The sequence below is a fragment of the Plodia interpunctella genome, chromosome 10 (genome assembly GCF_027563975.2).
Source record: "Plodia interpunctella isolate USDA-ARS_2022_Savannah chromosome 10, ilPloInte3.2, whole genome shotgun sequence".
Lineage (NCBI taxonomy): Eukaryota > Metazoa > Arthropoda > Insecta > Lepidoptera > Pyralidae > Plodia > Plodia interpunctella.
The window spans coordinates 5,500,608-5,524,446 of record NC_071303.1 but is presented as its reverse complement, the minus strand read 5'-3'; the positions used below and the strand labels follow the sequence as shown (position 1 = coordinate 5,524,446).

The 23,839-nt window shown below is 33.8% G+C and overlaps 4 protein-coding genes and 1 long non-coding RNA gene across 12 annotated transcripts; 1 reads left to right on the top strand and 4 right to left on the bottom strand.

Annotated features, from left to right (window-relative positions):
* Positions 1-1,236: 1,236 nt before the first annotated feature.
* Positions 1,237-2,952, bottom strand: PDCD-5 (Programmed Cell Death 5). The gene is made up of 3 exons (XM_053750948.1): positions 2,777-2,952; positions 2,214-2,322; positions 1,237-1,966 (listed from the first exon to the last, which is right to left on the bottom strand). The coding sequence occupies exons 1-3, from the start codon at positions 2,840-2,842 to the stop codon at positions 1,752-1,754; spliced, it is 390 nt and encodes a 129-aa protein (XP_053606923.1). The 5' UTR covers positions 2,843-2,952; the 3' UTR covers positions 1,237-1,751.
* Positions 2,953-3,187: 235 nt separating this feature from the next.
* LOC135309803 (uncharacterized) lies at positions 3,188-3,738 on the bottom strand. The gene is made up of 2 exons (XR_010370017.1): positions 3,503-3,738; positions 3,188-3,465 (listed from the first exon to the last, which is right to left on the bottom strand). It is a non-coding gene; the product is annotated as an uncharacterized LOC135309803 (long non-coding RNA).
* Positions 3,739-3,749: 11 nt separating this feature from the next.
* On the bottom strand, positions 3,750-10,714 carry Tsen34 (tRNA splicing endonuclease subunit 34). Of its 5 annotated transcripts, none has more exons than XM_053750943.2 (7): positions 6,551-6,767; positions 5,901-5,987; positions 5,334-5,469; positions 4,909-5,024; positions 4,719-4,829; positions 4,330-4,479; positions 3,750-3,974 (listed from the first exon to the last, which is right to left on the bottom strand). In XM_053750943.2, exons 1-7 carry the CDS (start codon positions 6,603-6,605, stop codon positions 3,781-3,783), a joined length of 849 nt encoding a protein of 282 aa, XP_053606918.1. In that variant the 5' UTR covers positions 6,606-6,767; the 3' UTR covers positions 3,750-3,780. The 5 variants fall into 5 exon arrangements, with proteins under 5 accessions (XP_053606918.1, XP_053606919.1, XP_053606921.1 ...); XM_053750944.1 differs by lacking the exon at positions 6,551-6,767 and adding an exon at positions 10,404-10,714 and having other exon boundaries at positions 3,758-3,974; XM_053750946.2 differs by lacking the exon at positions 6,551-6,767 and adding an exon at positions 6,291-6,510 and having other exon boundaries at positions 3,758-3,974.
* Positions 6,897-23,231, top strand: LOC128673232 (uncharacterized protein). 3 transcript variants are annotated; one of them, XM_053750940.1, is made up of 6 exons: positions 6,897-7,122; positions 7,586-7,790; positions 8,088-8,322; positions 8,608-8,841; positions 9,476-9,737; positions 22,439-23,231. In XM_053750940.1, the coding sequence occupies exons 1-5, from the start codon at positions 7,095-7,097 to the stop codon at positions 9,692-9,694; spliced, it is 921 nt and encodes a 306-aa protein (XP_053606915.1). In that variant the 5' UTR covers positions 6,897-7,094; the 3' UTR covers positions 9,695-9,737; positions 22,439-23,231. The 3 variants fall into 3 exon arrangements, with proteins under 3 accessions (XP_053606915.1, XP_053606916.1, XP_053606914.1); XM_053750941.1 differs by having other exon boundaries at positions 6,897-7,129; XM_053750939.1 differs by lacking the exon at positions 22,439-23,231 and having other exon boundaries at positions 9,476-9,987.
* Positions 16,905-23,715, bottom strand: LOC128673231 (purine nucleoside phosphorylase-like). 2 transcript variants are annotated; one of them, XM_053750937.2, is made up of 6 exons: positions 23,523-23,715; positions 21,864-21,976; positions 21,301-21,479; positions 19,341-19,583; positions 18,937-19,080; positions 16,905-18,855 (listed from the first exon to the last, which is right to left on the bottom strand). In XM_053750937.2, the coding sequence occupies exons 1-6, from the start codon at positions 23,630-23,632 to the stop codon at positions 18,655-18,657; spliced, it is 990 nt and encodes a 329-aa protein (XP_053606912.1). In that variant the 5' UTR covers positions 23,633-23,715; the 3' UTR covers positions 16,905-18,654. The 2 variants fall into 2 exon arrangements, with proteins under 2 accessions (XP_053606912.1, XP_053606913.1); XM_053750938.2 differs by having other exon boundaries at positions 21,882-21,976.
* Positions 23,716-23,839: the final 124 nt, after the last annotated feature.

Sequence of the window (23,839 nt, the reverse complement as noted above, 5' to 3'; positions counted from 1 at the left end):
ATGATTAACTACGTAAGTACCTATATAGCGTGATAATTATGATTTAGACAACAGATTTAATTTTGCACCTGTGTGTAATGATGTGACGACCATTTACCTATAGATAACTTTAATTAACTTAGTAGGTAGGTTACTCTATAGCACATTTATACACAGAATACCTAGATGTCTACTTGTGATGTCTAGAGATAAGGACCTGTACCTGCCTACCGAAAATTGTAAAACATTCATCACAGCACGAACGCAATATTTAAGGTATAACATATAATACATAAGTTGAACCATAGGTCAGCGCAGGTTTAATTAGAGATAAAAATGTTATTCATGGGATTTTTCGTGGTTACCCGCGAAATTCAAAATAGTCATTTATTTCTTTATAAATAATACCACTAAAAATCCTTTCTAATACTTTCATCTCTAATTAAACTTGTGCTGACGGCCACCATTTTGGTTAAATGGTCTGTAGGTTCAACTATGTACCGAGGATTGTACCTACATACCTGTCGAATAAACATAGCTTTTATTACTCAGTCGTGACGTGACGTCAAGTTAGGGTATCATTTAGTATGGAGCGTTTGGAACAGTCCAAAAATGTGCGATATTATTTTTATCATATCTTTGAAAGTACCTATCTCTCTTTCATCTCTGCATGTTCCCGGTTACGTTCGGAGTTGTGAAGCCGCGAAGCCCTGGGTAAACATGAAGAAAAAAGAACAATAAACTTGATTCAGCTGTGATTATACAACCGGCTGCCTGCCTGCCATCAACCATCCTTGTGAATGTTTTCGTTACCTATCAGCTGCTTAGGCTGTGTGTCCCTTAGTTGCCTCGTACGACATCCACGGGAGGATATTATGGAGTGGTCCTATTATAGGGCGGAACAACACGCCGTTTTTTAATTATCTAATCATTGTATGACATCACGTTACAAAGGTGCAATTAATGATTCCTACCGATAAATGTCTACACATTATTTCGACACCTTGAAAGTTGAGAAGTCAAAAATAACAATATGAATGCTAAATGTGTTATTAAAGAAAAAAGTTCGTTAAAAATTCGTTATGGAAATTATAGATTGTACCGTGATAGATACATACCTTTACAGATAAAACCTAATAATGTTTGTTGTGTATATGGTCATAGATTAGACAATACTTCCAGTAATATGAGTACTTAGGTGCTCCGAAATACATACTAATTCCATGTATATAACAATTTAAATGAAAGAAAATAATCTTAGTTTCATGATTTTTATTAAACAGATATTTTATGTTTTAGTTTTTGTTGAAGTAATTTCCCAGTGATGTAACTAAGCTTGAAGAGGTATAGACAAAAAAAAGTAATAAAACCAGTCAGTGGTGTCAACAACTCGAACTATTTCTTACAGGTATGATTTTAAAAATATACCTACATAATCAGTTCAACATACAATATTAATTTAAAAAATGTTATGATAATACTTGGAAAAGCCAAAGATCAAGGTTTTTACCACCAGCCACTGTCAAAGCTTATGAGTTGTATTTAAAACAAACTATTTAATAATAAAATATTAGTGTTTTAATTAAGGCATTAGGTAATTGTATAAACTTAAATAAAGCTATTATGAAACCAAATGCTAAACTCCAACTGGAAATCAAGAGGCTGTTGAGAGAGGAATTATTTTTCCTGATGCCTTTTCCATCCAGACAGTAGTGCCATTAAAATGATGTCAGAGTACACCATCATTTGGTTTGCCTACATGTAGAAGTCTGCTAAATGTCATCATCATCTGAATCAATAGCTGCCCTTCTTCGATCAAATTTCACTGAGCTGTTTGTTTTGGGCATCTGCTGGTTGATAGATTCCAAAAGTTGTATGAGTTCTTGTTCAGAGATTTTACTCTGAACTTGTCCCATTTGGGCCATTCTGCAGATCATATTTTCCACCATACCTGCTTTCTCTGGCTTGCTGATTTTGATTGTGTTTACTGTAAATAAAATATGCATTGTCAATTTTATCAAAAAGAAAGTTCTTTTGTGTCATAAACAACGTAAAATTGAAATTGTACATTATTTAGGCTAATTGTGTTTTAAGAAAATAAGTACAAATAAATTTTTGAGAGGTATTTTCAGGAAATAGGTATTTTCAGGAAATAGATATTTTCAGGAAATAGGTATTTTCAGTTGTTATTTCAGTTGTAATGTTGTAAATTTGTCAAAATTAAATATATTTACGTCTGGCTCTTGCATTTTGATCTAGTGCTTGTGCAAGTATGGTGTGTTTTGCTTCTTCCATTGCCTGCATGCGTTCCTCCTGTGCCTTGACTTGATTAGGGTCACCACCCTAAAAAGATAAATCATTATGTATAAAATTAGGAACTACTACTGATCACGAGGAAAATATTCATATACCTAATAGTAGATTAGATCTATCATAAGAAGTCTTACAGACAAGTATAACATTAACCAAAGGAAATGCTGCATTTAAAGTTAAAATGAACAAAATAAATAACTGGGATGTAGAGTGCAAAAACAGAAACATATTTGAAGGTTATGGATGTATCTGTCTGTATGCTGTGGTCCATCCTTGCTGTGGCAAGTGTATATAAAAATAAGCTTCTAAAAACAAAACAAAAATTCACATTATAATATCTAGGTACTCTGAAATAATTTATAGTACATCTGTATACAATACAGTTTGAAATATTATACCTACATTATAATTTCGATGTATAAAAAATGAAGATTGTCAAGATCCTAACCAAACAAAAATCTTTTCCTCAGATACATATACTTACGCCATGTTGTGCCTGTAACTGAGCAATACGTTGCTGCCTTATTTTCTCTAGATCTGGATCATCCATATTTCAGATTTTACAGAACTAGATGCACGTATGTATTATAATTTTCTTTCTTCTGAAGCTCAACTCAACAAAGCTTAAAAAAATCATTCATGGGAGGAATTATATTTTGTCTGTAATGAAAATAACGTAATGACATTGACAGTTGTATGCACCTAGGTAACTCGCTCATAGGAAATCACACAACACGGCCTTTTTGCCGCCCGTCGGTTCAGACGGGGTGTTTTTAATCACACGCATCCATGCATCGAAATAGGGAGTATTACAGCAAATTTATCCCGCCAGAGTACAACACCGTATGTTAGGTACACAAAAGCTTTGCCGCCTTTTGCTATGTCGATTAAAACGTTTATTTTAGAGTACTTTATTAATCCTTTCATTATATAAGCATTCGTTAGTGAAAATATACAACAATATAGCATATTCGGGTGCCGAAATATTGGGAAAAATCGCTTGGACTTCATACAGGTAAGATCTTCAGTCAAAATCAAGTTTATATCAGTTTATGACCAGTTTGACCAAATAATGCAGAACATAACCTAAAATAAAAATAATTATAATAGTAATAATAATTTTTCCTTTAAACTTGCACCACGATTGCGTAGAAGGTATTTCTGGTCGTAAATCTGCAACAATATTGAAAATTGGCGTTTTTTGCCTTACCTTAGTTGTACCAGTAGCGCCATCTGCGCTGAGCTTTGCGTAATATACCCTATTCCCGTATATAAAACGATATCGTTGAGCCACAAAGATCATACAATACATAACAGTGTACAGCGTGTAAAACAATATACGCACGTCGCAACAGAAAGGTACCTTGGTACCTTCCTTTCCATCACATACCTGCGTAGCTACGCAGGTATGTGATGGAAAGGGAGGTCCTTACTACTTCAAAATAAAACTAGTAAAGTACCTAAATAAGTTGATTTTCTTTTATTCTGTTAACTGATACTGTCATGCCACTGCAGAGTCTGATATTCAATTCTTCCATAATTATTTCGAAATGCCAGGACTGCTAACTTATTTACTGCAACTGACATTCTTCCATATGAAACAAGATATGCAGGTTGGAAACTTTTCGCTCGATCAGAGATGCATCTTACCATGTACATAGCATGAAATCTCACAGGATCTCCTGGAACAGATTTATTAAGTATTTTTTACCATAGGATTTTAAAATTAAATTAATTATAAATATTAAACTTTAGATGTGAATGAATACATATGAATATTATGAACATTTTAAATAATCCCAGTGTATTAAATCAGCGTGTGTTCCCCTCTATATCCTCCAGTGACCTTAGATACCAATAGCCAACAATAGCACTTCCAAAGAGGTTTAACATAGACAGTTGTAAAATCACAGCCAAATCTTCAAAACTGTAAAATTTCTATTTATGCTATCTCTGGGTTTTAGGGTATCACAGGTGCCAATGACACCAGGAACTATCAAGGTTGAGAAAGAATCAAGGTATTATAAATACTCATACCTGGATATACAAGATAATCTGAACCAAATTTTGCACCATCCGTGATGTAGTGACCCCTTTGCCAAAGGTCTCTATAAACGGCACATTTTAGAGAGCCCAAGGGATCTTTAATTGAAGGTAATAATATATCAGAGCAAATTTCATTTGTTTCTAAAAGAAAAGTGTCTGTTTTAGCTTGATCTTAATATGTAGTATCCATCCAAATCAAAAGGGACCTTATGGCGGGTGGCACTTAGGTATTTATTGTCTTTATTCGAATACAAAACGCGTAAGGCGTAAGTGCCGGGCGCCATAAAGTCCCTTTTGATTTGGACGGCCACATATTAAATAAAGCAAAAGCTAAAAAACTTGTAGTTAAACATTAGAATGAGAACTTATTACATAGGTACCTGCATCTAGGTTAAATTCTGTTGGCAAATGTTCTAAAAGATGAACTGGGGGAAGAATTGGAAGTTTATTAATTTCTTCCTGTAGCAAAGTCTGCTTATCTAAGTAAACATCTGAAATAAACAATCAGTATAAGAGATTTCATATAAGATTATTACAATGTCAAACGCACACTAGCACTATTGTATATACCTGTTATTCCCTTAGATAATAATTTTTGTCTTTTTCCAGCTATAATTACATCTATTTTTTGTGACAACTGTTCAATTTTCTTCTTTCTCAGAACTTGCCTTTGTTCTTCTAATGCTCTGAAAGAAAAAAAATACTAGCATCAATTTATTATTATAAACACTGACTTTAATGGACCCCAGGCCCAAGCATTAGGCGTCACAGCCAAGTATACAATTGGAAATATGTAAGGATGAAAGAGAGAGCTTTTTATTATAAGAGTAACTATGACCCACATCAGAAAAAACCTATCTGTCAAATCTTAAATAAAAAGTTTCTATGTAGCCATATCTTGATGTGATTAACATAATAACATATGCACACATGAACATGGTTGAATTTGGAAAATGAAAACTTATGTTGGTTCCTAATGTTAACAAGGTATTTACCTATTTAGATGTGTCTTGAAATCTTCTTTTTGCTTGTCACTTGGCTTGTATACAATGTTTTCTATGGCATATAACTTACATGTACCAATATCTACAAGAAGTGCTGCTTCCTCAGACATAAGAGCCATTGGTAAGCCTGTTAAAATTAACAAAAATTGAGAATCAATGAGGCAAAAAGTAAATGTCATCAACAGACTCTAAATTTACTACAATGTTAATAAGAACCAAGGTCAGGATTGTCAAGAACATTAAAAGTCCTAACATTTTTTTACTCATGCTGGTCAGATTTAATTCAAGTAGTCTAAAGCCATCAGATGTGATCTTTATAAATACCATCATCTAGGGGCAGTAATTGAGTACACATTAATGAACTTAACATGAGGAGCTAAATGGTGCAGTGCACTAAGAGAGTAATAGAGGTGATAAGTTACTCTCACAATAGGTTGGTCATTGGATGAGTGTCCAAATATTGTATGGTAATAATGGGTAAAAGTATTATCCTTAGTCAATTTTTAATATATATATATAAGAATATATATGTATGTATATTGTAGTTACTTCACAAACCTAGAAAGTCGTTTTGTCTGGGGTAAGAGGTAATAGAACCAATCAATGTTCCACATATTCTATGTTTTGTACGAAGAAGATGCCAATCTGAAATTTGAATAGAGTATACACACATATCATCAGTTGTATTAAATGACTGTGAGGCAGTTATGACAGAGTTACATTTGAACACAGAAACCCAGTCTAAACAAAAATACATATTTTGAAATGCTCACTTCCTTTGTTTAGGTAACTGAGAAAAAACCTAACCTAACAACTCTTTCACAAAAATATTGGTTGAAGTTCCTCTTTCAGACTAGTTTTCTGTGTTCTATCTAAACTAAACCCAGGCAGCCTCGGGGTGAAACACCCAAGGCTAGTCCATTTGGGTGTCCGAACTGGTAGACTGACACAAAACTGAGTAGCCATACGTGCTTCCCCAAGAGGGTACTTCAAGTCCGAACACGACCACGGCTAAAACTGAAACACAGAAGATGTACGTATAGTCAACAGCACCAAGTTACTCTCCATGAAACTCTATGACACGTCATATAGTTTAATAGCGGCGAGTTTGCAATGAATTTGTAAAGGTTGATGTGCTGTTGACTGTATATAGTATCATGATGCAACTAACTAGTAGATTTTTTATTTCATTTGATTTAAGTACCTACCGTTGCAATTCCATACGTAAGCTACTCCATTTTCAACATAGAGTGGAATTGTCATATTTATCGCCACATGCACGGATCAAAATAAGATGATTACAAAACTAATATTATAGACAGAACAGGTTTTTGTAGTTAGGTAGGTAATAGGTATAAATAAACGAAAATAAGCATTGATCTGATCCACTGATCAAATTAAATTATAATTCAAATTGACGTTTTGATTTGACATTGACAGATAAGATATTTTTTATCTTGGACCTAACGAAAATTTTGTCTAAATATATATATATATATATATTTTTGCACTAGAAATAAAAAAACAGCTGAGCTGTCACTGTCATGTCCTTTGACTTACCAATTGACATTTTAAAAATTACAAAAACAAAATCTTGCTGTTTATTTTTGCCGGCAGTCAGTGAAATATTTTCAGTTTAAGTTAAATTTACACATTTATAAAATAGACAGAGAAAACAATATAGATATAGTAATTGGGTATTAAATAAGTCTTTGAATTACAAATATTGCTAAGTGTTATATAACTAAAGTAATGGCAGCTTGCAGGAAAATTGTAATTGGTATGTCGTAAGTTTTCAGTTTTAGATAATTATCCTCACATGTTATTTAAATGTAATCGAATTTAAGTTTTTAAATAATGTACTATGATGTAGGTGAAGGCACTGGATTTATAGGACAAAATTTAGGAGAGCTACTGTTGGCTAATGAATATTAATATGACATGAATGCCAGGTGCAAACAATATTCTAGGTCTGGTTTCAGAGGTCTGAACATAAGAGTTTCAGACTCTGTGATGATATCTTTCTTTGATTTGGAAATAGTTAAAGGACATTAAAAATTATGCAGAATAAATACAGATATCTTTAAGAACTTAAAAATTAAAAACCTTTTTAAACAAGCACCTAACTAAGATCAGTTCCTATAATTGAAGCATTTCTAGAGCTAAATCCATTGAGTTCAGACATTGTTAACATTGAATTATTTAGGATGGCATCTATTTTAAAATATTGTAATGTGATCTAGGTGGGGGCACTGGATTTATAGGAAGAAATTTAGGAGAGCTACTGTTGGCCAATGGATACAATTTTATTAATGTGACACGCATGCCAGGCGCTAATAACATATCTTGGTCTCAGTTAGAGGTTACCGGCTTGCCAAAGAAAACTTATGCTGTAGTTAATTGTGCTGGACAACAATTTATGGACTTTACTAAGACATGGACCCCTGGGTAAGTTACAGATTTTATAATTAACTAAATTGGTCTAAAATTTATTGATTTTGTGATGTTAAGTAAATATTAACTTGTCTTGCTTTATAATACTAGCTACTTTCTGCAGTTCAAGAAATGTCAACATTTGTTAAGACATTTTTTCTATATTTCCTATAGTTTATCTGTACTATCATTGTTCTCCATCAGGTGTTCCAGCTTTCAAAATCATATGTTGGTTGGTTCACCAGCGTCTATTTTATCTAATCAGCTATTCAGGTGTTAACATCCATTAACCAACATTATTTTTCTGTGCAGGTTCAAACAAAATGTCCAAAACTCTAGGGTGTTCACTACGCGGGCCCTGGCTAAAGCCATAAATCTAAGTCAGGACAAACCTAAAGTCTACGTACTAGTTACTGGGGTTGGAGCATATGAACCATCAGACTGTAACCAATATGATGAAAGCAGCCCCACAACTGGCATTGATTTTTTTTCTAGACTTGTTGTTGAGTGGGAAAAAGCAGCTAATGTTGACCCGCCTGTGAGACTTGTGAGTATTATTTCCAAAAAAGCAAAGATATTTTTTATTCATTGACTAATAAATATGCCAAAAAATATTACATAGGTACCAATTTTCATCAAAATAGTCCAACAGATTTTGACAACTACAGCCGTGTCACATGCTTCTTTATTTCCTTTTGAGTGTGTTAAAAATTTGAAGATAACATTGCAGATTTTTTAGTCTTTTTTTCAGACACTCAGTTGTGGTTATGGTCTATTTCTACATAATTATATAACTTATTGCATAAAAATTCTGATTTGCCTTTATTTTTAGGTCATTATTAGGTCTGGTGCCGTCCTAGGTCGATGGGGAGGAATGATCAAAAATATGTTTTTGCCATTTTTCCTTGGGGTCGGTGGCCGCATTGGAACTGGCAAACAATACCTTCCTTGGATTCATATAAAAGATCTCACACGTCTCATTATCTTTGCCATTGAGAATGATAATGTTAGTGGAGTACTAAATGGCGTTGCTCCTCAGGTTATAACAAATGAAGAATTTACACAAGTACGTTTCCCGAACAACATTAAAAATACTTGTATATTATGGTGGCAGAAAAATAGCATGCGGTATATACCTAATGTGCCCCCGCCTCAATTATTACTTTTCTATTTTTTATTTACCTACTGATACATAACTACTGACTGATACAATGTTACAGTAATACAAATGCATGCCAATTGTTCAATCAATTAAAGGCTTCGCAAATTACCTAACTAAGGAGCTGAAAATGTTACCCCGAATATTTTTCTTTTTTTATTTTTGTACAAGTTACATTTCTAAAATGTTTGTATTTATTGGACTTGTGTGATACTAACTTCATCCATAACAAAAATTCTAAATTAACATTTTTAATTCTCATTATATTTATCTAAAATCAAGGAAACTTTTTTATAAAATGCTCCTGCAATATTTTTTTTCACCAAGCTGGCAAGCAGATAAACATGGTATTTGGTAACCACAGCCTATCAACACTTGCAACATCATGTGTCTCACATGCGCGTTGCCTACTTTGTGGCCTCTAGGATCTATGGCCACAGTACCATATCATATTATAAGTTGAAGTTGACCCAATAACTAGATGGCAGTTCAATATTTTCTACTCCAGAAACAATTATTGATGTTTGTTTATCTATTTCAGTCTTTCGCCAAAGCACTACGTCGCCCTGCCGTAATACCCGTGCCAGAAGCAATGCTGGACTATCTACTGCACCCTGAAAGAGCTATGATAATGACAAAGGGACAGCATGTAACTCCAAAAAGGGTGATAGAATATGGCTTTAAATATCATTATGAAGATATTGACAGTGCATGCCAAGAAGTTGCACATCTTCTCCCAAAGAAACACCCTCTCAATTAAAATGTTCTTGGAATTTTTTGTACTTGGAAGATCTTCTATACAGGTAAGTAGCTATTTATGTTAAAATTTAAAGTTATTTGTTGTTAATTTATATTATTATTGTTGAACGCGTAATTTATTCGATATGATTAAGGTAAATTTCTGTATTTTTTTGTTATAATTGTTTACATTATCACACATGTATAGATAGTATTTATTATATGTCTCTGTATAGATAGTATTTATTATATGTCTGTGTAGACTCTTGCACATCTACTGTAAGTTTCTAATAAATAAGTCTATGACAACCTAAATGTTACTATTTTCTTTTATCAATTAATAAATGATCAAACTACCTGATCAGCATTATGTTTGATTAAAACCGTTATTGATATTAACGTACAGATATGTAAATTAATTCAATATCAATCTATTGAGTGTACAACTAGACAAAACGGGTTATAATTTTATTACAACATTGTCCACACTAGCCCTGTTATTCATAAAAAAGTTAAAGCATTGTTGTGTCACTCTCTGTCAATGTCAAATATTGTAAAGTGTGTTAGTGACAAAACATATTTTAGATTAAAGTATGATTTATCTTTTTTATGAAAGCCTACTAAAGAAAATAAGGATATTTTTTTCTCGTTTAAAAGTTATAGACTTTATAGACTATTTGTTGGCGCTCGTTGGTTCAGGGCCTGAACCAACCCTGAGTCAGGGTACTTACCACAAACCATTTAACCTTAAGACCGCGCATCACCGGCGTATCCATTCGCCAAGCTTATGTCGTGACACTACATAAGATCAGGCCCCGCCCCTTTTCTTTGGTTATACCGCCGGCGAGCATCGAAGCGAAAGCTGTCTCAGTTTGCTCGGAAATAAAAACAATATCAAAACAATGTTGCCGTATTGTGCTGTGAAATGGTGTAGAAAGTAGCTCCAGTGTAACAAAAGATGGAATCACTTTTCACCGATAAGTCATTTTTTTTATTATAATTTAATTTGTTAATTTTCCAAACCATGTTGTATTAGAAACAATAATATAAGAACCAAATATATCTAGCTCTTTTCTTTCGCCCTTAAATCACTATGGCACAAACATATAATTATCTCGCTCTGCCTTGGCACGTGTAGGGTAGTGACGGGACATATAAGATATGATAATCGATCGATGAACTGATGATAATCGATGAATGTCACTGTGGTGCACCCACAGGTGTGTATTCCTGTTGTTACTTTGCGATGTGTTTGGCAAAGACTTCGTACTACGACGAACGCTTTACCTACGCAAATTAAAAGCAATGCCAGTTAAGAACGTTTTTTCGTTTTATATATATATTACCAATTGGAAATATTATTTTTGGAATACAAGTGTCTTAGATTTCGCCGATTACCATCATATTTTAAAAAATGTGATGATGGCGCTAGTGTGCGGGTATGTTTTTTTATCTTTATTTATTTTGGGGCTTTTGTCTTTAAGACATGTCAGTCTCATCGAATCAAAAGTTTAGTGTCCGTGATCGCGCGACTCACTGGAGGCACTCCAATAAGCCACACAAGCACAAGGAGGCAAGTTTGGATGGAAGATGGAAATATGGCTCCCTCAGAATGGTTTGGATGAAACCTACATCCAGCTTGTTAATTTTATATTTATCCAGAAATGTTTCTCCTGCGCCTTTGTTCCTTTCACATTCCATCAAGAGATGAAAAATATCCTCAATCAGACCACAAATTTCAGAGTTAGGCGTGTTTGATGTTTTTATTATGTTAGCGAATTTTCTTGATGGAATATTACCAGATCTTACTCTTATAACTAGTTTGACTATCCTTCTAGGTAATTTCTTGTTTATGAACCATGCTATACGAGGCTCACTCCTGTATAGTCTTATACCATATACCTTTTGTTCTCGATCTTTCGTTAAAATATTCTTTCATTGCATTTGGCAAACTCGTTTGAATTCTCCTAAAGCCTCTGAGTGACATGGATAAATATTATACTCTATTCCGTTTAGATTTGCAGCATTTGCTAGTTTATCAGCCTCCTTGTTACCGCGGATTCCCACATGAGCAGGAACCCATTGCAATTTAACCTTTATGTTACGTGACTCAAATTATAGTATTTGTGTGAGTATGTCGAAGGCTATCGAGACGCCTGTAATCAGAGGCGCAGCGAGCCACGTGTTGTATCGCACTTTTACTGTCTGAGCAAATGAGCACTTTATCAAAGCTAAAGCTTTCAGCATAAGTTAGTGCGTTAGAAATTGCCATGAGTTCCAGCGTCATAATACATAATGTATTTTTATATTAAAACTCCCGTTATTATTTAAAGATGGATCATAGTAAGTATGCTGCTCCTTGCTTATCTTTACTCTTTGATCCGTCTGTAAAGATCACATGCCAAATGCAGTATTTTGTCTGAAGTTCGTCACTGACACAACATCTTAATGTATCCTCTGAGTAGGAATGTTTGGAACCTTTAAGGCAGTCCAATTCGCTTATAGCTATATTATTAATATGTAATCGAGACAGCCATATATTTGCTGTAAACATACCCAAAACCGTGGAAGAATAAACATTAATATCTTTAATTTTATTGTATACCTCTATTGTCAATGGTTTCTTTTTATTTAGCCAGTATTTGGTGAGACTACCAATAAATGTTTTATTAACTGAATTGTAATGTTATTCTTCCACGAAAAAGTTTTTTATATATATTTATAGCATAAATATAATCGTCGTATAGTCAAAGATGGTATACACAGTTCAGCTTCCATTACGTGAATGGGAGTAGTTCTAATAAAGCTACCCACTATGCGCAAAGCTTGATTTTGTATTTTGTCTAACTTTGAATTGTCAAGAAGGAAATTTCCGTAATCTAACCTGCTTCGAAACGACGCATATGTTGTGTATGAATCCCCCAAGATGATCCAGACAAAATCTTCATTATATTCAAATATTTAGAACAATTTTGCGTTACCTCATTAATGTGTTTCCACCATGAGAGACTCCTATCTAACCAGAAGCCTAGATATTTTGCGTAATCTGAATAAACCAATGCTGATCCATCAATCTTGACAACAGGCAAAATTCTTCTCTTCCCTCGGCTAAACAAACAAAGTTTCGTTTTATTACTGGATAATTTTAAGCCCAATTCGTCTAATATTTTGATAATACAACTGAATGCAGCCTGGACATTAGATTCTAATATATTAATGTTTTTATTTTTTACATACACAACAAAGTCGTCGGCGTACAGCGCAATACATATATCTTTAGTTAGATAACGGCAAATTTTGTAAGTAGCTATATTGAAGAGAAATGGTGACATTGGATCCCCTTGTGCAAGTCCTTTATTTGCCCTTCTACATATTTCCTTCCTATCTTCCGATCTTACTATTAAATATCTTTCGCTTAAGAATGACCATAGATATTTGCAATACCCACCTTCAGTTCATCTAACATACATCGATCGACATCAACATTATTGTAGGCATTTTCAATATCTAGGAAGCACGCCAATGTTGGCTCATTATCCTATTTGGATATAGGTGACCAAACGAGTGAGGCAATCCATACATGACTATGATTTCCTAAAACCAACTGTGTTGGGAGAGAATATTTCGTTATTTTCTACATACCACTCTAACCGTTTCAGCATCATATTGTGTAAAATTTTGCAAATACACGACATCAACGATATAGGTAGTTTGGGATCAGCCAGTCCTTGCTCAGAGGTTTTTGGTATGGGTTGAATTAGGATATTACGCCAATGAACTGGAATTTTACCGTAACGAAAAATTGTACACCTTTAATAAATATCTCTTAGCTTCTAAAGGTAGATTGTAAATCATTGTGTATGAAATTTCATCTTCACCCGGTGAAGTATCCTTCTTTATCAAACAGCTCTCCAACTCAGCAATAGTGAAATCTGATTCAAGAGTATCATTCCGTGATATATAATTATGTGATTCATTAGTTGCTGAATCTGGTGTAAGAGATGTTAATAGATTCTCTTGTTTATCTAGTGGAATAAAGTGTCTTCCTCTTTTAATGCCTTTCATCCATCTCATGCTTCGCCACATTTCAGATGCTGTAGTGTTTTCATCTATTGAATTGCAAAAGTTCTGCCAGTGTATTGATTTAGCTTCTCTTATAAGTTTGTACGCTTCTTGGGTTTTCGATTCCAACACAGTGAGATTGTAGGGAGTGGGATTGCGCCGAAATTAACTGAGTGCTAATCTTTCTCCAGCCACTGCCTTTGACAAGGACTAGTTCCAATAGCTCTGGGGTTTAAAGTTGGACTCTGGGTAAGTACATATTTTAATTACCGGTATACTTGCATCCGCCGCGGCTTTAAGTTGAACTAGCAAAAAATCATACATTTCCTGTATATGTGACTCGTCCAGTGTATCAACATTATGTAGGTTATCCTGACTAAATGAATTCTCTAGACAACTAATAAAAGACTGCCAATCAATTTTCTTATAATTACGTCTTTGTATCTTAAATCATAATTGATTTTTGGGAATGATGTTTACTAGTGTTTAGTTTAATCATCAAATGATCACTACCAAAATTTTCTTTTGTGACTTGCCAATCAAAACTTAATGCAATGTCATTGGACGCAAATGATATATCAGGTGATGTATGTTGTATGATTCCGTTGACTAAGAGAGTGAGAGTTGACCTCCTCTAGAATCCAATCGAGATGACCAGTTTCTACAGTGGCCATTAAAATCACCACATATTAAAGTATTTTTTTGATACAGTTCGAAAAATTCATCCCAGTTTGATGGCTGTGTTTTAACGGAAGATGGACAATATACGGCAATAATGTTTTGTACATATTGACAGTTATGTAAGACAACATGAATAATTTTAAGACAATATGTCTAAATTTTGTAATTGTAGCATTTTTAATTCACTTCTAATAGACTTATGTCTATTATTGCTACCCCGCCATAAGAATCGTTTATGTCTTTTCTATATATATTATAATCACTTATACGTATACTATCTTTTGAATCCAACCAAGTTTCACTCAATATAGCTATATGATTTTTTTCTTTTAAGAGAAGTTCTTGAAAGCTTTCCAACTTAGGCTTCAAACTTTGCGCATTCCATTGCAAAATATTTATGTGAATATTGTTTGTAACTGTATTAACCATTATTAATATCAAAAAGTTCTAAAATTGTATCAAACATTTTTCTTCCCGAAAATAAACTACTCACAAACACTTTCATTTCTTCAAAAATTGCTACAATCACGGAACTTATTTTTTCCTCCGTCGATTTTTTGACAACCAAATATCGTACACCTTTGCCAACAGTTTCTTAAGATCAAATCTTCTCTGTTTATATTCTTCGCTATCAGATGAACTATGTTCTTTTTCTACCTGGTCACATTCCATAATATTTTCTTCGGAATTCTCAAAATAATTTTCTTTTTTGTTTCTTTTTCTGACTCTTTTCTCTGTTTTCTATCGTCTTAACTGAATTTTCTTCCCTGTGAATGTCCACACTTGTATAAGTCGGCCGATAAACAATATCGCTTTCTTGGGTTCTCATTTCTGAAGGCTCAGTAGTTTTTAGCGAATTTCCCTTCGGATTGTTCCTATGATTGATTGAAGTGCAACTTTATATTGAATATTTTCTCTACTCATGACATGGCGAATTTCTTTTTCTTCGCGATTATGCATGCAGGATCTGTCTAAAACTAGATGTAAACCTTTGCAGTTGCAGTTTTTAAATCACAATTATCATGGTCTGTGCTTCCGCATTTAGGACATAAGATCTTCTTTGTCGGACATACTTTGATCATATAGCCGAATTTCCAGCACCCCGAGCATTGCGTTACAGGAAACGTATAATTTTCTACATTGAATTTGCACTCATACGCAGTTACATAGGTGGGTATTAATTTACCATCGAAACAAATTATAACACTTTCCGCTGTAATCCAAACGTTTAAGTCTTTTAACCGCTAATATCTTAGTTTCGCTTTCTAAAACTCCTAAAATTTCTTCTTCAGTAAATTCCAAGTCTACACCTCTTATCAACCCGTAGGTTGTACTTGATTCTAAAGTTTTCCGGCAATTATAATCGAGTTTCTTAAACTTTCCATTTTCAATCAATTTCATGGCATCAGCATCTTTCTCGAAACATATGAAAACTTTAAAAGGGGATTTATATTTAATTCTAATAATATATTTTCATTTCGCAACAATTTTTCCGAAGACATTTGTTTTGGCAATTCTTTGTTGGAGGTAACGCATACCTCAAATGTTGGCATCTCTTCGGATCTGTTTAAATTTTCTCCTATTGTGTTGTTGGATTCACTTTTAATCAGGCGTTTTTTCTTTCTTCGTACTTCTAAAATCCTTCTTAGTGGAGAAGGATTTGTCGAAGTATCATATATAAGTTATTCGAATCATCTTCGCGATCTTTTCTTTTGTCTAACCTACTTTCCTCATTTTCAAACGTCAACTCCATACAATCCTTTCCCAACTCCGAAATCTGGTCTATTCTCTTCTCCATGATTTGGTTTAACTCCATTTCACGTTTCTTAATAATTTCCGAATCACTTTTGTCGCTCCTATCTAAAGAATTATCGTCATCCATAATGAAGGTAGATTGATAACAATCACGACAATGAAGCGATCGCGGCTGCGGCTAAATCCATCTGTGCACCTGTCAACCGCTCACGCAAGACTGTGCGTGCGATTCGATCCTTTTTTATTACCGGCGACGGCCAAACGTCAATCCTGTTTAAGAATAATTAAATAAAACTAATTGTCATATCATTTATCTCCACAATATTTACTATAATGAACTATAGTAATAAAGATTAAATAAATAATATATTATCTTTTCTTTATATTATTTTTCTGTTGCAACATTAACCCAGGTATTGTTTGTCATGCAAATATATATCTGCTATATCTGTTCGAGACAAGATTTTTTTTTCTCACTAATTGAAGTCATTGTTTTAGCCAACACTAGTAAGTTGTCAAAACGTTGTCAATTTTGACGTATTTTTGAATGCTCCAATGCTAAGGGACCTTCCCCCGCACCCCACCACAATTTGGCGATTGCGTTTTCATACTAAAATGTATGCAAGCGTGGTCTTTAGGTTAAATGGTCTGTGGTGCTTACACATACTTTGGTTCTGAGGTTTAGTTGTATTATTGGAGCTGGTGGATAGGTACATTATAATAGAAAAAAATACTATTAATTTAAACTTCTTTTTATTTGTTTAAAAAAGTATCATCATAAAAAAATAACCTATACAATTTAAGACAACGGATTTGCTCTATTAAAAAAAATCATGCATAGTGTATATAATATCTGCGATATTTAAGTATAATCATTTTGTTGTATAACTTAAATTAATACATTCATACTACAAGTAATATTATATCTACTTGTATTCAACTTTAAATACTAACATATTATATTATTATCATTCAAAAATTGTTGAGTCACTTCTACTTAACATATTTTACAGAAGTATTTAACTTTTTTATAGTAAAGGTTTATATTAAAAATATATATTGAGGCTTTTTGAAACTTATGTGTTTACATATTTGATATTAACTCAATAGGGTATTCCACTGGCACTTAATTTATCATAATTATGTAAACTAGAAAAATAGTTTTAATATTACAACAACATTTGAAATCGAATTTATGATTGGATGGAAAAGAAAGAAGTTATAAGTTTCCGAAGTTTGTCTATGTTTAGCAAAAATCAATTTTACACGTAGTCAAGTGCTAATATCACACTCTTTGTCTAATCGGAAATTTCAATACTTGGCTATTTTTAGAGTTCCAAATTAAAAAATTGATATTGCTCAACTATTTACTTAAATGCTTCAATCACAATAAATGAAATACCCATGAATATGTAATTTATCTATATATTTATATTAGGAACTAAAGATTTTCAAAATTTGGATATTATAAACAGATTACGTAACTTATCCTATTTGGAATTGAATATAAATTAAAATATCAAAGTTCAGTCAAAATGCAACCTTGGGTGGTTCGCAGAGTGTTTCGACCGCTGCGGTCGCGCTGTCCTTAGTATTTTTCAAATCAAAGAAGAGTGAGTGAGAGAAGACAAACAAAAGACAAGAATGAATTTTACTATACGACTACATTAATTACTCTGTACTGTAGTAATGTCAATTTTATAAATGATTAATTTTGGAAATGATTCCTTCCTCAAGAAAATTGACGGATTGTAATGACCGCGCAGCTGCAGCGGTTGAAACGCTCTGCGAACAATCCCCTTATGCTTGTATTATGCTAGTCCTCACTTGACCAACTAAAGGCTTATACATGCCTTAGTAGCTTAGCTTGCATACTTTCATGCCAGCTCGTGCCAACTACTGGTATTGTATGAATTAATATTGCAAGGCATGCATACTGAAAATGAATGATGCAAAACCTTATGAGAGGGACACGAAACGGCAGAACAACAGCCAATAAGGACGGGAAACGCTTGTAAGTTAAGCTTGCAAATACAAAAGCCAGCTACTTGCACGTTCCACTTAGGCAATCTAATGTATTGCTATCTCTTTTTATCATTACAGCTAAAAAGAAATAAAAACGCATTCGTTGGTCGTTGGTGTTAGTTTGGACCAATAAGGATAGGATATGTCAGTAGAGCCTCTGATTGTATAATTTCTACGTACGTTATACATAATGCTGAGTACAATCATTTCCACACAAATGAATTTATCGTAACTGTACTAATAGGCACCATACTTTATAATATAGATGTTGAGGTGGGTCGACGAGTTAAACTCAATAACTAGTATGAACCTGATAAACAGTCCAGGCCTGCGACATTGCTAGTTAGAAAATTCTGGATCCGGACAGAGGGGTTTTGATATTATTTATTCCCTCTATCTGTAATCTTATTGTGTTGACACGCGCAAAGTCGAGGTCGTGGACCAGTGATATGCTTATGCTTATTTAGTAGAAGATTCGATTTTATTGAATTCTGTGACGAGTCTGGATACAAACTGGCGGAGTATATCCTGGCGCATGCGTCCCACGTCGAGCACCTCTTCGTGATTCGCTTCGTCGTTCGTGTCGTATCGTGTCACACATTCGTTTGTGATTAGGGATAAAGCGAATACATTCATGTCGCAATGCCTCGCAGTTATTACCTGTAGGTCAAACAATTATTGTTAGTTTAGTTTTAGACCTGTTAATGTCCAAGGTTTTTTTATACGCTTTTATAATCTCACCTCATGAACTGTGGACATTCCTACAGCGTCTACCCCAACCATCTTCAACATGTTGAGTTCTGCCACTGTCTCGAAATTAGGGCCTCCTAAACACGTGTACACTCCTTCTTTAACAATGTTCTCGATTTGCAGCTCCTTGGCCACCTTTAAATAAAAACAAATATTATATTTTAATAAAATACTCCTTTCCTCCTCTAATTCGATTCTTAAGACGTCAAAGCTATTTTATCAATACTTACAGATAAATTTAGACCTTTGATAACCTCTTGTTTATTATTTGGTTGAATAAGCACACGCAATACAGGATCCTATAAATGGCAATCTCATCATGGATCTCGGAAATTGATTAATGTTAGAATTTATTTAGCAATACAATAAATGGACATCCATTAAAAGAAACTCACTTCTTTTGCAACTTTTCTGTATTGGTAGTGATATGCCTTGTTCATAGGCGGGAAGCGAGGTCCAAACCGCTCATCATTGGGACCTTGTAGAGGATTGTTTCCTGCGAATCCCATCATGTTGATGTGGTCCTTTACAACCATTAAATCTCCAATTCTAAAGTTGGAGTTCAGGCCTCCTGCAGCATTTGTGGCTATGAGGGTCTTTACTCCAAGCAGCTTCATTACACGAACCGGCAGACAGCACTGAAAGTACAAAATTTATGTTTTATTTGATGAAATAATCTTCAATAGATTTATCTTGGATTCATTTCATCTGTCTATCAAAAATCGGAATTTATTAAATGGCTTATTGCGCTTTGAATTGATGGCGAATTTCAGAAAACCTTATTTAAATAAATTTGTGACTTAATTATATTTCTTACACAAGTCATATCACTAAGTTAAGATTTGATAAATAGAAAGACAATATACAGACATAATGTGTATATTAACCTACGCAATCATGCTGCTTCGTCATATTTATTTTATTTGCTTTGATTAGTGGATTTGGCGCGTAATGTATACTAGTTGTCAGCAGCTTTTTAAATAACACAAAATTCTTACACTTCCGTCACTTTACATAGTTGAGGTAGCAACATTTGTGAAAACCAAAGCTCATTTATTCCCTCGTCTAGCTGATGTTGTAGTGAGGAATCATCGAGATATTTATAGATTATGTATGCACTCATCAAAAACTGATTTAAATACTTGGTAATATGTTTGGCACCGAAAATGGACAACAAAAGTGTTTATAAACTGATAAATGTTATTATAGCTTTCTTTCTTTCAATTTTTTTATTTCACACGTGGGCACGACTGTTGGTCAAAATAAATAAAAAATACTTTTTATATTTGATGTAATTGATATAATTAAAAAATATATGCCAGAAAGTGCATTTTGGCATTACTTGTACATCAGTTTTCACAATAGATGAAAAAAAACTCTAACAATGCGCTGTGACTTAGCTTTAATGAATCGACCTCAGGTTTTCCCTCACACTCGTACTTGTATCAACACAACGATAACCTCTCCGTTGGGGGCGAGAGCCGATTGTCGAATCGAGATATTTCTGTCAACTTCCAAGTTTCCATACCATTATCTATGATAATTCCTGGTTCTTGGTCCATGAACAGACGACGATAACGCGAGATAACAAGAAATAATATTTACAATATGCGTTCCGAAAATATGGAGAACTAAAGAAATGTTGCATCATGCATTTTCGTCAGATAATCTTATTTACAATAATGATAAATTAATTGCAATAATGGATATCGTTTTGATTTAATTATGATGATGTGATGTGATGAATTCGTTTTCTGTATACTCATAATTCTGAATATTCATAATTCGGTTACTGTTTGATAGTTCCATTTTTGTTATTTAACCAAAAGAACTTGAAACCGATGCCCAACAGTCGCTTATAAGACAACGTGCGAACAAGAATTCACTTGCCTATACATTAAATCAACCCGATCGCAATATCTTTATATTACTGCGCCCGGGAATTGCTTGGGAATATCGCAATAAAAAATACCATATAGGTCCCTACATGTCAGTCTCTTTACTCGGAATAATAATAACTTTCTACTTGGGAAAGAATTTTGGGAACCGGTTGGGAACGTAGTTCTGAAGATCACCCCCACAGAACTACTTCTGTGTTTACCACCTCCACACAAACTTACAAACGTTATTAGTATGGATAACCAATTTGATCGCTCGGGCAATACACTTTAAACCTTCCTCAGAAATCACACTCTATTAAAAAACATACATAGAGGCATACAGCGGGAAGCGACTTTGTTATATACTATGTAGTGTTAGTGAAGTTAAATGTAAATAATGTTTTTCTATTGTATTTGGTGTAAACCTTATTTGAAAATAATAGATTAGTCATGGAGAATAATTATGTAAAACTACCTTCCAAAGTGGATAGCCCTCGTAGTAGTGGAATCGTCCTTGCATGGCGACGACTGGTACTCCGTCAAGCCTCCCGAACACCAGCTGACCATGGTGGCCTTCTACCGTGCTCACTGGGAAATTTGGGATATCCTCGTAGGGTATCTTTTCGGCGTCAGTAATATTCTCCGCTAAGGAACCTACAAGAAAAAAAATATTTCATATGTATATGACGAATGTAGAAAAAATACTTATCCAACTACATATGAAATTGTTTATCAACAATTTTTTTATGTTTATTTAAATGTCAATGTTAAATGATATAAAATCCGAGTGCCTAATTAAAATTAACGATACGAATACGAATATTATACTGCTAGTTTATGTCTTGTAGTAATGATGTGTAGATTTCGGCGTGGTTGGCAACAATGGCTCAAGATACATACTTTTTTGACAACTTTGGAAGACAAAAGGAGGCCTCCCATTTGCCCAGCAGTGGGACATATAATACATTTTGATACTTGAACAAGGACGCGTACACAATATTTATTTAATATACATGAACATAGTGAAGTAATAAGTACCCTCTTTCCAATACGAACCCATCCCAGAGCCGCAAATCACGCCCACTCGTGGCCGTATGCTGGTGCGTGATAGCAAGAAGTTAGCTGTCTCCAATAGTGTTTCGTACGAATATCTGAAAGCAATACTATTTATATTAAAAAACATAAAAGAAATTATCGTTAAAATGTTTAAACAGGTAACTACTACCTATCTATAAAGAAAAAATTATAAAATATTTAAAGGTACATACAAATTGTTTTACCGACATTTCATTGCGAATGTATAATCGATGTATATTCATGGTATAAGAGACCAATTACTTACTAATACCACTAAGTTAAGTTTGCTAATGAACATTGTGTAACAGGTCTATGTAACGACCACATGTCAATTCTCATATTTCTAAAAATGCCTACTTTTATGCTTCAATCCTCTAGTCACAACATAATATAATATACTTAAAAGACTAATACTGAATATTAATATAAAATAAGTATTTGACACATATACATGTATCAAAAACCAAGAATCGGTTACATTACCACGTGTCGGAAGATCATGATAATGTATTGTTTATAAATAAATCAATTTCCAGAAAGGAACTTGACCGGTTTGAGGTGCAGAAGAATGCAGTTAGAAGGCCGGTCCTAGGACATTGACGTCAGGTGCAAGGGGACATGGCTGACGCAACGACAAGCGTCAATAACAACAATTGGGGTGAACTCATTAAGTTTACAACTTTCCACCCATTAGTACATCATATTTAAGGCTCATTTGAACTAAAGTTTTCCATTTGCCCAATGACTAATATACCTACCTATTTACATGATTCATTTAATACGACCTCAAAATACAGAAAATTCTCTGAGAAAACTGAAAGTATAGGTAATGGTGGAGCATTGTAGCATGCAGCATGTTTATGTCACCATTTGCACCTGCACTTTACAATCACAAAATATTTTGTGAAAAAAATAAGCTTACACATTGCTGTGCTGTGCATGTCATCTTAATGATACAAAACTATTTCAAGAATTATAATTTAGCTTGCTATAGAGATAAAAAGTGGCGTCCTTCCCATGTACAACATATGTAATTCATAAAGAAGATACTTGATAATATCAAAAGAAGTATGATAATATCGAAGCGTAATCGTCTCTTCAATAAAATTTGTCGTGTATTATAAATTGATTGAGATGTTCGTCGTTAACAGATGGAGTTCAGAATTCAAGGGTATCTGTTATTGTGCGATGTGCAGTCTCTATCGTGCATTATATCGAGATATTTCTTGAGCTCAATTTTATTATATCACTAAAACTGGGCTTGTTTTTATAAACAAGTAGAGATTCTATCATGTATGTAATTTTGCTGTAAGAAATTGCCCTGCTTATATATTTTTTTCAACAAGACTATGTATTAACAATAAAGAAGACAACTTTTGTTCGACTGCAGTAAAGTAAAAAATAATAAATTGGTGCATTATATTTACGTATATTTTATAATAAATACACATTGTAAATATTTTAAGTGTTTGTTCTAAACGAAATATTATATAAACGATAGAAAAAATATGGTTGATCATTTTATTATATTAAATACTTAATAGGACTCTAAAGTATCCTCAAAATTGTAAACCTTTCGCTAGTAGTCAATCTACACACATGCACAGAATATTCACATACCCCGTAGCAGAGTTTCCATTTCCATTTGTGTCCTCGACTTCGGGCAGCGTTTTCTTAGCGGGCACGAAAGCTTTGCCCACTGCCATGTTAGTCACGTTAATTGGCGCCATCACTTCTCTAGTCAGTAAATAGTTAAGATAAATCGAACAGTGTGTATAGAGTCCGGTACTCAATCATGCAATGCCTCGGCCCCACTGCTCCGCCGACTTTATAAGCGTACTCGGACGACGTAAATAATTCTCATGATTTATCTGTAATGTTTTTGCCGTTTATTAACATTGTTTTTCTTTTATTCGCGCCTTATCGTAGTATGATTT